The sequence below is a fragment of the Salmo trutta genome, unplaced genomic scaffold (assembly GCF_901001165.1).
Source record: "Salmo trutta unplaced genomic scaffold, fSalTru1.1, whole genome shotgun sequence".
NCBI classification, from domain to species: Eukaryota; Metazoa; Chordata; class Actinopteri; order Salmoniformes; family Salmonidae; genus Salmo; species Salmo trutta.
Genome location: NW_021823423.1, coordinates 414,165 through 426,673, shown reverse-complemented (window position 1 = coordinate 426,673; position 12,509 = coordinate 414,165). Strand labels below are relative to the sequence as shown.

Here is a 12,509-nt window from a genome sequence, read left to right as displayed (position 1 = left end):
GCCCACATATTCTAAGTCAGAACCGTCCAGAGTAGTGATGCAGGACAGGCGGGCAGGTGCAGGCAGCGATCGGTTGAAGAGCATGCATTTAGTTTTACTTGTATTTAGGAGCAGTTGGAGGCCACGGAAGGAGAGTTGTATGGCATTGAAGCTCGTCTGGAGGGTTGTTAACACAGTGTCCAAAGAAGGGCCAGAAGTATACAGAATGGTGTCGTCTGTGTAGAGGTGGATCAGAGACTCACCAGCAGCAAGAGCGACATCATTGATGTATACAGAGAAGAGTCGGCCCGAGAATTGAACCCTGTGGCATCCCCATAGAGACTACCAGAGGTCCGGACAACAGGCCCTCCGATTTGACACACTGAACTCTATCAGAGAAGTAGTTGGTGAACCAGGCGATCCAATCATTTGAGAAACCAAGGCTATTGAGTCTGCCGATGAGGATGTGGTGATTGACAGAGTCGAAAGCTTTGGCCAGGTCAACGAAAACGGCAGCACAGTATTGTTTCTTATCAATGGCGGTTACGATATCGTTTAGGACCTTGAGCGTGGCTGAGGTGCACCCATGACCAGCTCTGAAACCAGATTGCATAGCGGAGAAGGTGCGGTGGGATTCGAAATGGTCGGTAATCTGTTTGTTGACTTGGCTTTCGAAGACCTTAGAAAGGCCGGGTAGGATGGATATAGGTCTATAGCAATTTGGGTCAAGAGTGTCCCCTCCTTTGAAGAAGGGGATGACAGCAGCTGCTTTCCAATCTATGGGAATCTCAGACGACACGATAGAGAGGTTGAATAGGCTAGTAATAGGGGTTGCAATAATTTCGGCAGATAATTTTAGAAAGAAAGGGTCCAGATTGTCTAGCCCGACTGATTTGTAGGGGTCCAGATTTTGCAGCTCTTTCAGAGCATCAGCTGAATGGATTTGGGAGAAGGAGAAATGGGGGAGGCTTGGGCGAGTAGCTGTGGGGGGTGCAGTGCTGTTGACTGCAGTAGGGGTAGCCAGGTGGAAAGCATGGCCAGCCGTAGAAAAATGCTTATTGAAATTCTCAATTATAGTGGGTTTATCGGTGGTGACAGAGTTTCCTATCCTCAGTGCAGTGGGCAGTTGGGAGGAGGTGTTCTTATTCTCCATGGACTTTACAATGTCCCAGAACTTTTTAGAGTTTGTGTTGCAGGAAGCAAATTTCTGCTTGAAAAAGCTAGCCTTGGCTTTTCTAACTGCCTGTGTATATTGGTTTCTAACTTCCCTGAAAAGTTGCATATCACGGGGGCTGTTTGATGCTAATGCAGAACGCCATAGGTTGTTTTTGTGTTGGTTAAGGGCAGTCAGGTCTGGGGAGAACCAAGGGCTATATCTGTTCCTGGTTCTAAATTTATTGAATGGGGCATGCTTATTTAAGATGGTGAGGAAGGCATTTTTTTTAAATAACCAGGCATCCTCTACTGACGGGATGAGGTCAATATCCTTCCAGGATACCAGGGCCAGGTCAATTAGAAAGGCCTGCTCACTGAAATGTTTCAGGGAGCGTTTGACAGTGATGAGTGGAGGTCGTTTGACCGTAGACCCATTACGGATGCAGGCAATGAGGCAGTGATCGCTGAGATCTTGGTTGAAAACAGCAGAGGTGTATTTAGAGGGCAAATTGGTTAGGATGATATCTATGAGGGTGCCAGTGTTTGCGGCTTTGGGGTTGTACCTGGTGGGTTCATTAATAATTTGTGTGAGATTGAGGGCATCAAGCTTGGATTGTAGGATTGCTGGGGTGTTAAGCATGTCCCAGTTTAGGTCACCTAGTAGCACGAGCTCTGAAGATAGATGGGGGGCAATCAGTTCACATATGGTGTCCAGAGCACAGCTGGGGGCCGAGGGTGGTCTATAGCAGGCGGCAACGGTGAGAGACTTGTTTTTAGAGAGATGGATTTTTAAAAGTAGAAGTTCAAATTGTTTGGGTACAGACCTGGATAGTAGGACAGAACTCTGCAGGCTATCTCTGCAGTAGATTGCAACACCGCCCCCTTTGGTCGTTCTATCTTGTCTGAAAACGTTGTAGTTAGGGATGAAGATTTCTGAGTTTTTGGTGGACTTCCTAAACCAGGATGGTAGGATAGGTAGGATAAGGAGGTTGATTCATTATGGTAGGATGGTAAAATAGGGAGGTTGATTCATTATGGTAGGATGGTAAGATAGGGAGGTTGATTCATTATGGTAAGATGGTAAAATAGGAAGATTAATTCATTATGGTAGGATAGGGAGCTTGATTAATTATGGTAGGATAAAGAGGTTGATTCATTATGGTAGGATGGTAAAATAGGGAGGTTGATTCATTATGGTAAGATGGTAAAATAGGGAGGTTAATTCATTATGGTAGGATAGGGAGGTTGATTCATTATGGTAGGATGGTAAGATAGGGAGGTTGATTCATTATGGTAAGATGGTAAAATAGGGAGGTTAATTCATTATGGTAGGATAGAGAGGTTGATTCATTTTGGTAGAATGGTTCTAAGGGATTCATCCTATTGTCTTATTGGCTACTGCTTGGTGTGTCTGCTGTTGTTTACACAGCCATTAAAGAGATGGGGCTGGATTACACAGCCATTAAAGAGATGGGGCTGGATTACACAGCCATTAAAGAGATGGGGCTGGATTACACAGCCATTAAAGAGATGGGGCTGGATTACACGGCCATTAAAGAGATGGGGCTGGATTACGCAGCCATTAAAGAGATGGGGCTGCATTACACAGCCATTAAAGAGATGGGGCTGGATTACGCAGCCATTAAAGAGATGGGGCTGGATTACGCAGCCATTAAAGAGATGGGGCTGCATTACACAGCCATTAAAGAGATGGGGCTGGATTACACAACCATTAAAGAGATGGGGCTGGATTACGCAGCCATTAAAGAGATGGGGCTGGATTACACAGCCATTAAAGAGATGGGGCTGGATTACGCAGCCATTAAAGAGATGGGGCTGGATTACACAGCCATTAAAGAGATGGGGCTGGATTACGCAGCCATTAAAGAGATGGGGCTGGATTACGCAGCCATTAAAGAGATGGGGCTGGATTACGCAACCATTAAAGAGATGGGGCTGGATTACACAGCCATTAAAGAGATGGGGCTGGATTACGCAGCCATTAAAGAGATGGGGCTGGATTAAGCAGCCATTAAAGAGATGGGGCTGGATTAAGCAGCCATTAAAGAGATGGGGCTGGATTACGCAGCCATTAAAGAGATGGGGCTGGATTACGCAGCCATTAAAGAGATGGGGCTGGATTACACAGCCGTTAACTTCTTACGGATCATTGGGACGCTAGCGTCTCACCTCGACAACATCCGGTGAAATTGCAGAGCGCAAAATTCAAATTACAGAAATCGTAATATTAAACATTCATGAAAATACAAGTGTTATACATCATTTAAAAGCTTAACTTCTTGTTAATCCCGCCGCGTTGTCAGATTTCAAAAAGGCTTTACAGCGAAAGCACACCATGCGATTATCTGAGGACACAAAAGCATTACATACATTTTCCATCCAAGAAGAGGCGTCATGAAAGTCAGAAATAGCGATAAAATAAATCACTTACCTTTGAAGATCTTCATCTGGTTGCAATCACAAGGGTCCCAGCTACATAACAAATGGTCCTTTTGTTCGATAAAGTCTTTTATATCCCCAAAATGTCTGTTTCATTGGCGCGCTAGACTCAGTTATCCACCGGTTTCCCTCGTTCAAAATGCATACAAATGAATCCCGTAAATTACCAATAAACTTTTTCCAAACATAACAAACAACGTTTCTAATCAATCCTCAGGTACCCTAATATGTAAATAAATTATCAAATTTAAGACGGAGAATACCGGAGACCATTACCGGAGATAAGTAACAAAGTACGCGCACTCACTGGAACGCGCAACAAACACTACAGCCAAAACTGGAGCCACTTACTAAAACTACAAATTCTAGCTCATTTTTCAAAAAACAACCCTGAAACTCTTTCTAAAGACTGTTGACATCTACTGGAAGCCCTAGGAACTGCAGTCTGGGAGGTATTCCTTCTATATTCCCATTGACAGCCATAGTAATCAAGGGTGAGCTGAAGAAAAAAAATTCTGGATGGATTGTCCTCGGGTTTTCGCCTGCCATATCAGTTCTGTTATACTCACAGACATTATTTTAACAGTTTTGTAAACTTTAGTGTTTTCTATCCAATACTATCAATTATATGCATATCCTAGCTTCTGGGCCTGAGTAACAGGCAGTTTACTTTGGGCACCTCATTCACCCAAACTTCCAAATACTGCCCCCTAGCCCGAAGACGTTAAAGAGATGGGGCTGGATTACACAGCCGTTAAAGAGATGGGGCTGGATTACACAGCCATTAAAGAGATGGGGCTGGATTACACAGCCATTAAAGAGATGGGGCTGGATAACACAGCCATTAAAGAGATGGGGCTGGATTACACAGCCATTAAAGAGATGGGGCTGGATTACACAGCCATTAAAGAGATGGGGCTGGATTACACAGCCATTAAAGAGATGGGGCTGGATTACACAGCCATTAAAGAGATGGGGCTGGATTACACAACCATTAAAGAGATGGGGCTGGATTACACAGCCATTAAAGAGATGGGGCTGGATTACACAGCCATTAAAGAGATGGGGCTGGATTACACAGCCATTAAAGAGATGGGGCTGGATTACACAGCCGTTAAAGAGATGGGGCTGGACTACACAGCCATTAAAGAGATGGGGCTGGATTACACAGCCATTAAAGAGATGGGGCTGGATTACACAGCCATTAAAGAGATGGGGCTGGATTACACAGCCATTAAAGAGATGGGGCTGGATTACACAGCCGTTAAAGAGATGGGGCTGGATTACACAGCCGTTAAAGAGATGGGGCTGGATTACACAGCCATTAAAGAGATGGGGCTGGATTACACAGCCATTAAAGAGATGGGCTGGATTACACAGCCATTAAAGAGATGGGGTTGGATTCATCCATTCAAGGTTTGGACAGGAGAAGACCTATACCTCTCTTGTACCTATAGCCTCCATATGGTTAATTAACTTCCCATCCTCCCTCCCTCCCATCCTCTCTCCCTTCCTCTCTCCCTTCTTCCTTCCCTCCCATCCTCTCTCCTTCCCTCCCATCCTCTCTCCTTCACTCCCTCCCATCATCTCTCCTCCATTCCCCCATGCCTCCTATCCTCTCTCCTCCCATCTTCCCTCTCTCCCTCCCTCCCATCCTCTCTCCTTCCCTCCCTCCCATCATCTCTCCTCCATTCCTCCATCCCTCCTATCCTCTCTCCTCCCATCCTCCCTCTCTCCCTCCCTCCCATCATCTCTCCTCCATTCCTCCATCCCTCCTATCCTCTCTCCTCCCATCGTCCCTCCCTCCCTAAGTAGTGTATTAATTAAGTCCTTTCATCAAGGCCGCCTGTGTTTCCTGTCTAAATTAATCTCATTAAGAGCAGCATTACTGCCCGTCTTTGTAGCGGCGTACATCAGTGATACACTCACAGAGAGGCCTGGGTCTTATTCACTAGGCACGAAACCAAAGACAACATCTTGAAACGGAAGGTTCTTATCTGAATTTGTCCAGTAAGAAACACTTGTTTTTACATTTTTTTGTTGCACAATGTTTTGAAACGTTTTGCTTTGGTAAACACTAATGAATACAACCCTGCTACCCTGCCACTCACATGGGAGGTGTTTTTCTCCCTGTAGTGGTAGATATGATCTGGTTGTTGTCCTAATAGGTTAAACCACAGCCATTTACACGGCTCTGGGTTAATGTCCCAAAGCATTTCAAATGGATTCCATCTCATTGTTTACCTGAAGAAGCTTTAACCTTCCAGCCTTGAGTTCTCTCTCTCTCTCTCTCTCTAATGATCTACCTATAGAGTTCTCTCTCTCTCTCTCTCTAATGATCTACCTATAGAGTTCTCTCTCTCTCTCTCTAATGATCTACCTATAGAGTTCTCTCTCTCTAATGATCTACCTATAGAGTTCTCTCTCTCTCTCTCTCTAATGATCTACCTATAGAGTTCTCTCTCTCTCTCTCTCTAATGATCTACCTATAGTTCTCTCTCTCTAATGATCTACCTATAGAGTTCTCTCTCTCTCTCTCTAATGATCTACCTATAGAGTTCTCTCTCTCTCTCTCTCTAATGATCTACCTATAGAGTTCTCTCTCTCTCTCTCTCTAATGATCTACCTATAGAGTTCTCTCTCTCTCTCTCTCTAATGATCTACCTATATAGTTCTCTCTCTCTCTCTCTAATGATCTACCTATAGAGTTCTCTCTCTCTCTCTCTCTAATGATCTACCTATAGAGTTCTCTCTCTCTAATGATCTACCTATAGAGTTCTCTCTCTAATGATCTACCTATAGAGTTCTCTCTCTCTCTCTCTCTAATGATCTACCTATAGAGTTCTCTCTCTCTCTAATGATCTACCTATAGAGTTCTCTCTCTCTCTCTCTCTCTAATGATCTACCTATAGAGTTCTCTCTCTCTAATGATCTACCTATAGAGTTCTCTCTCTCTCTCTCTAATGATCTACCTATAGAGTTCTCTCTCTCTCTCTAATGATCTACTTATAGAGTTCTCTCTCTCTCTCTCTAATGATCTACCTATAGAGTTCTCTCTCTCTCTCTCTCTAATGATCTACCTATAGAGTTCTCTCTCTCTCTCTAATGATCTACCTATAGAGTTCTCTCTCTCTCTCTAATGATCTACTTATAGAGTTCTCTCTCTCTAATGATCTACTTATAGAGTTCTCTCTCTCTCTCTAATGATCTACCTATAGAGTTCTCTCTCTCTCTAATGATCTACCTATAGAGTTCGCTCTCTCTCTAATGATCTACCTATAGAGTTCTCTCTCTCTCTCTCTAATGATCTACCTATAGAGTTCTCTCTCTCTCTCTAATGATCTACCTATAGAGTTCTCTCTCTCTCTCTCTCTCTAATGATCTACCTATAGAGTTCTCTCTCTCTCTCCAGTGCCTTTTCATTTTCATTTTTCTTCTTAATTCATTGAGCCTTTATCTTCTCTTCTTTTCTGCTCTCTTTCTCTCTCCTTCCTTCCTTCCTTCCTTCCTTCCTTCCTTCCTTCCTTCCTTCCTTCCTTCCTTCCTTCCTTCCTTCCTTCTCTTTCAACCTTTGCATCATGGAGACTCTATGCTGCACCAGTGTAAGTAACTCTCGACTCTCTCTCACTATTTTTCAGTCTTTCTCTCACCCACCCTGTTCTGTAAGTCTGTCTGTCCACTAGCTGGTACAGTAACACAAAGACCATCCTTGTTCATCCTCTCTCTCTCTCTCTCTCTCGCTCTCTCTCTCTCTCTCTCTCTCTCTCTCTCTCTCTCTCTCTCTCTCTCTCTCTCTCTCATTTTATCTGAGCCATCAGAATGTGGCAGCCCTGAGGGGAAACTGGCCCGACAGACACTAGCCCTCCCCTCCACTCCTCCCTTCCTCCCCTGCCTCTCTCCCTCCCTTGCCTCCCTCTCTGCCCAGCCTGGCCCAACGTGAACTGACTACTGAGTTGGATCTGTTGGTTCAGACCTGGTCCGGTTAGAGATTGAGGTTGTTTTAATCTCTTCAAGAGATGAAAATCTCTGTTGGCACTGAAACAGGATTTGATGAAAAGCATCTTTTGAACAAGACACAAGAGTTTTTATCTGTCAGATGGTGAGCGTGTGGGGCCTGACACAGTGAGAGAGGACAGTGGGGCCTGGCGCGGGGAGAGAGGACAGTGGGGCCTGACACAGTGAGAGAGGACAGTGGGGCCTGGCGCGGGGAGAGAGGACAGTTGGGCCTGGCGCGGTGAGAGAGGACAGTGGGGCCTGGCGCGGGGAGAGAGGACAGTGGGGCCTGACGCGGGGAGAGAGGACAGTGGGGCCTGACGCGGTGAGAGAGGACAGTGGGGCCTGGCGCGGGGAGAGAGGACAGTGGGGCCTGACACAGGGAGAGAGGACAGTGGGGCCTGGCGCGGTGAGATAGGACAGTGGGGCCTGGCGCGGGGAGAGAGGACAGGGGGGCCTGGCGCGGGGAGAGAGGACAGTGGGGCCTGGCGCGGTGAGAGAGGACAGTGGGGCCTGGCGCGGGGAGAGAGGACAGGGGGGCCTGGCGCGGTGAGATAGGACAGTGGGGCCTGGCGCGGTGAGAGAGGACAGTGGGGCCTGGCGCGGTGAGAGAGGACAGGAGAGAGGACAGTGGGGCCTGGCGCGGTGAGAGAGGACAGGGGGGCCTGACACAGTGAGAGAGGACAGTGGGGCCTGACGCGGGGAGAGAGGACAGTGGGGCCTGACGCGGGGAGAGAGGACAGTGGGGCCTGGCGCGGGGAGAGAGGACAGTGGGGCCTGGCGCGGTGAGAGAGGACAGTGGGGCCTGGCGCGGTGAGAGAGGACAGGGGGGCCTGACACAGTGAGAGAGGACAGTGGGGCCTGGCGCGGGGAGAGAGGACAGTGGGGCCTGACACAGTGAGAGAGGACAGTGGGGCCTGGCGCGGGGAGAGAGGACAGTGGGGCCTGGCGCGGTGAGAGAGGACAGGGGGGCCTGACGCGGTGAGATATCATATCTTGTGATGTTTCAAGTATTTGCTTGTCAAACTCCTGATGCAATACCCCTCCCTCATTGCATCATTCCACACTGCACTGCTGCAACACCACATGTTGTGTTCCATGTTCACCTGGTCATGATGTCACACACAGTGTCACAATGTCACCTGAAATACTGTTGTCTTCACTTCACTCACTGTGTGTGACATCTCCCTCTCTTGTATATTCATGAGAAGCATCCATAGATGATTGTGTTGATACTGTATTTATGATATATATCTGATAGAAAAGAGGATTATGGTTATGCTGGGGTGACGGGGAACAGACAGTTATTGTATCACAGATACTGATTAAGTTCCCTGTGGCTCAGTTGGTAGAGCATGGTGTTTGCAACGCCAGCATGGTGTGTGCAACGCCAGGGTTGTGGGTTCGATTCCCACGGGGGGCCAGTACAAAAAAAAAAAAATGCATGAAATGTATGCATTCACTACTGTAAGTCGCTCTGGATAAGAGCGTCTGCTAAATGACTAAAATGTAAATGTAAAGTAGTTTTGTGACCAAGGGCTCAGATCCTGAAAGATGAAATAACCAAGGAGATCTGGATGGTACTGGCCAAGAGCTCTCTCTCTCTCTCTCTCTCTCTGGCTCTCTCTCTCTCTAGCTCTCTCTGGCTCTCTCTCTCTCTCTCTCTGGCTCTCTCTCTCTCTAGCTCTCTCTGGCTCTCTCTCTCTCTAGCTCTCTCTGGCTCTCTCTCTCTCTCTCTCTCTCTAGCTCTCTCTGGCTCTCTCTCTCTGGCTCTCTCTCTCTTTCTCTCTCTCTCTTTCTCTCTCTTTCTCTCCAGTTAAAAAGAGCTGGCCAAGTGTATCACATCTCTAGCACAAAGCTTTATTATTGTTTCACCCTCGTGTTTTATGATTTTAAAAAAAATCTAATTCAGTGTGTAAAGAGTGAGGATGTGAAATGTCATTTAGGGTAATGGTCAGGACTTTTAAAGGTTGCCGTTAGAGTTATGAAGGTTGCCGTTAGAGTTATGAAGGCTGCCGTTAGAGTTATAAAGGTTGTCGTTAGAGTTATGAAGGCTGCCGTTAGAGTTATGAAGGTTGCCGTTAGAGTTATGAAGGCTGCCGTTAGAGTTATGAAGGTTGCCGTTAGAGTTATGAAGGTTGCCGTTAGAGTTATGAAGGCTGCCGTTAGAGTTATGAAGGTTGCCGTTAGAGTTATGAAGGCTGCCGTTAGAGTTATGCTTGCACATCTCCTGTTAGTTAGTGTTCTGTCCTGTCAATATTGATGCAGCAGTACACATCTCCTGTCAGTTAGTGTTCTGTCCTCATTTTTGGTTTGGTTTTGTTTTGGTAACACTTGTTTTGGTAGCGAGAGTGAAAAACCGAACAAGATAAAGATCACTTCATCTTTTACGCAAACTAGTATTGAAATGATGTGTTGAATTGAAATGCAGCGTTGACACATTACACTCAGTGAAGTGTGTTTTGTGTCTGTGGATGGAGATGGACATCCCAGTCTACTGTAAGAGGGCTGGCTGAGTATCAGAAGGTTTTGGTGATAGTAGTTATGGCATCTCTTATGAGTAAATATCTGTGTTCTTTCCAGATGACTCCCAAGTCCAAGAGGAAAAGCATCCACAGTAGAATGCTCCGTCCAGTTTCTCGTGCCTTTGGTGAGTCTCCTCGACCAAGCAGACAGCTAGTATCAGATCAACGTTGTGATGTGTGGACCATGACACATTGTTGTTGTGTTACTACTGCCTGTACTAGAAGCTGATAAATACTGAACTAGATAACATATCTCTAGTTTTAGGTTCTGACAGAGAGCTGGTTTAGATAACATACCTCTAGTTTTAGGTTCTGACAGAGAGCTGGTTTAGATAACATATCTCTAGTTTTAGGTTCTGACAGAGAGCTGGTTTAGATAACATACCTCTAGTTTTAGGTTCTGACAGAGAGCTGGTTTAGATAACATACCTCTAGTTTTAGGTTCTGACAGAGAGCTGGCTCTAGATAACATGCCTCTAGTTTTAGGTTCTGACAGAGAGCTGGTTTAGATAACATACCTCTAGTTTTAGGTTCTGACAGAGCTGGTTTAGATAACATACCTCTAGTTTTAGGTTCTGACAGAGAGCTAGTTTAGATAACATACCTCTAGTTTTAGGTTCTGACAGAGAGCTGGTTTAGATAACATACCTCTAGTTTTAGGTTCTGACAGAGAGCTGGCTCTAGATAACATGCCTCTAGTTTTAGGTTCTGACAGAGAGCTGGTTTAGATAACATACCTCTAGTTTTAGGTTCTGACGGAGCTGGTTTAGATAACATACCTCTAGTTTTAGGTTCTGACAGAGAGCTAGTTTAGATAACATACCTCTAGTTTTAGGTTCTGACAGAGAGCTGGTTTAGATAACATACCTCTAGTTTTAGGTTCTGACAGAGAGCTGGTTTAGATAAAATACCTCTAGTTTTAGGTTCTGGCAGAGAGCTGGTTTAGATAACATACCTCTAGTTTTAGGTTCTGACAGAGAGCTGGTTTAGATAACATACCTCTAGTTTTAGGTTCTGACAGAGAGCTGGTTTAGATAACATACCTCTAGTTTTAGGTTCTGACAGAGAGCTGGTTTAGATAACATACCTCTAGTTTTAGGTTCTGACAGAGAGCTGGTTTAGATAACATACCTCTAGTTTTAGGTTCTGACAGAGAGCTGGTTTAGATAACATACCTCTAGTTTTAGGTTCTGACAGAGAGCTGGTTTAGATAACATATCTCTAGTTTTAGGTTCTGACAGAGAGCTGGTTTAGATAACATACCTCTAGTTTTAGGTTCTGACAGAGAGCTGGTTTAGATAACATACCTCTAGTTTTAGGTTCTGACAGAGAGCTGGCTTAGATAACATACCTCTAGTTTTAGGTTCTGACAGAGAGCTGGCTCTAGATAACATACCTCTAGTTTTAGGTTCTGACAGAGAGCTGGTTTAGATAACATACCTCTAGTTTTAGGTTCTGACAGAGAGCTGGTTTAGATAACATACCTCTAGTTTTAGGTTCTGACAGAGAGCTGGTTTAGATAACATACCTCTAGTTTTAGGTTCTGACAGAGAGCTGGTTTAGATAACATACCTCTAGTTTTAGGTTCTGACAGAGAGCTGGTTTAGATAACATACCTCTAGTTTTAGGTTCTGACAGAGAGCTGGTTTAGATAACATACCTCTAGTTTTAGGTTCTGACAGAGAGCTGGTTTAGATAACATACCTCTAGTTTTAGGTTCTGACAGAGAGCTGGTTTAGATAACATATCTCTAGTTTTAGGTTCTGACAGAGAGCTGGTTTAGATAACATACCTCTAGTTTTAGGTTCTGACAGAGAGCTGGTTTAGATAACATACCTCTAGTTTTAGGTTCTGACAGAGAGCTGGTTTAGATAACATACCTCTAGTTTTAGGTTCTGACAGAGAGCTGGTTTAGATAACATATCTCTAGTTTTAGGTTCTGACAGAGAGCTGGTTAGATAACATACCTCTAGTTTTAGGTTCTGACAGAGAGCTGGTTTAGATAACATACCTCTAGTTTTAGGTTCTGACAGAGAGCTGGTTTAGATAACATATCTCTAGTTTTAGGTTCTGATAGAGAGCTGGTTTAGATAACATACCTCTAGTTTTAGGTTCTGACAGAGAGCTGGTTTAGATAACATACCTCTAGTTGTAGGTTCTGACAGAGAGTTGGTTTAGATAACATATCTCTAGTTTTAGGTTCTGACAGAGAGTTGGTTTAGATAACATACCTCTAGTTTTAGGTTCTGACAGAGAGTTTGCTTCTCTTGTTTTATATAACTATGTTTTAGATAGAAGAAGACATTTATAAATGTAGAAATGTGTTTTGTGAAGTGTGTTTCATGACATAGTGTTACTGGTAAGATAATAAACGTATGAATTAACTAAATATGATAC

General features: G+C 44.8%; 1 protein-coding gene across 4 annotated transcripts in view; it reads left to right on the top strand.

Moving 5' to 3' along the window:
- The window catches only part of LOC115190923 (F-actin-uncapping protein LRRC16A), a 132,377-nt gene that overhangs the window by 106,691 nt on the left and 13,177 nt on the right, over window positions 1–12,509 (top strand). For 3 of the 4 annotated variants that reach the window (XM_029748955.1, XM_029748956.1, XM_029748958.1), the window contains 2 exons: window positions 7,179–7,196; window positions 10,171–10,237. In XM_029748955.1, the coding sequence (XP_029604815.1) occupies window positions 7,179–7,196; window positions 10,171–10,237 (85 nt within the window). The remainder of the gene's footprint in view (window positions 1–7,178; window positions 7,197–10,170; window positions 10,238–12,509) is intronic. The other variant, XM_029748957.1, reaches the window with a different exon arrangement.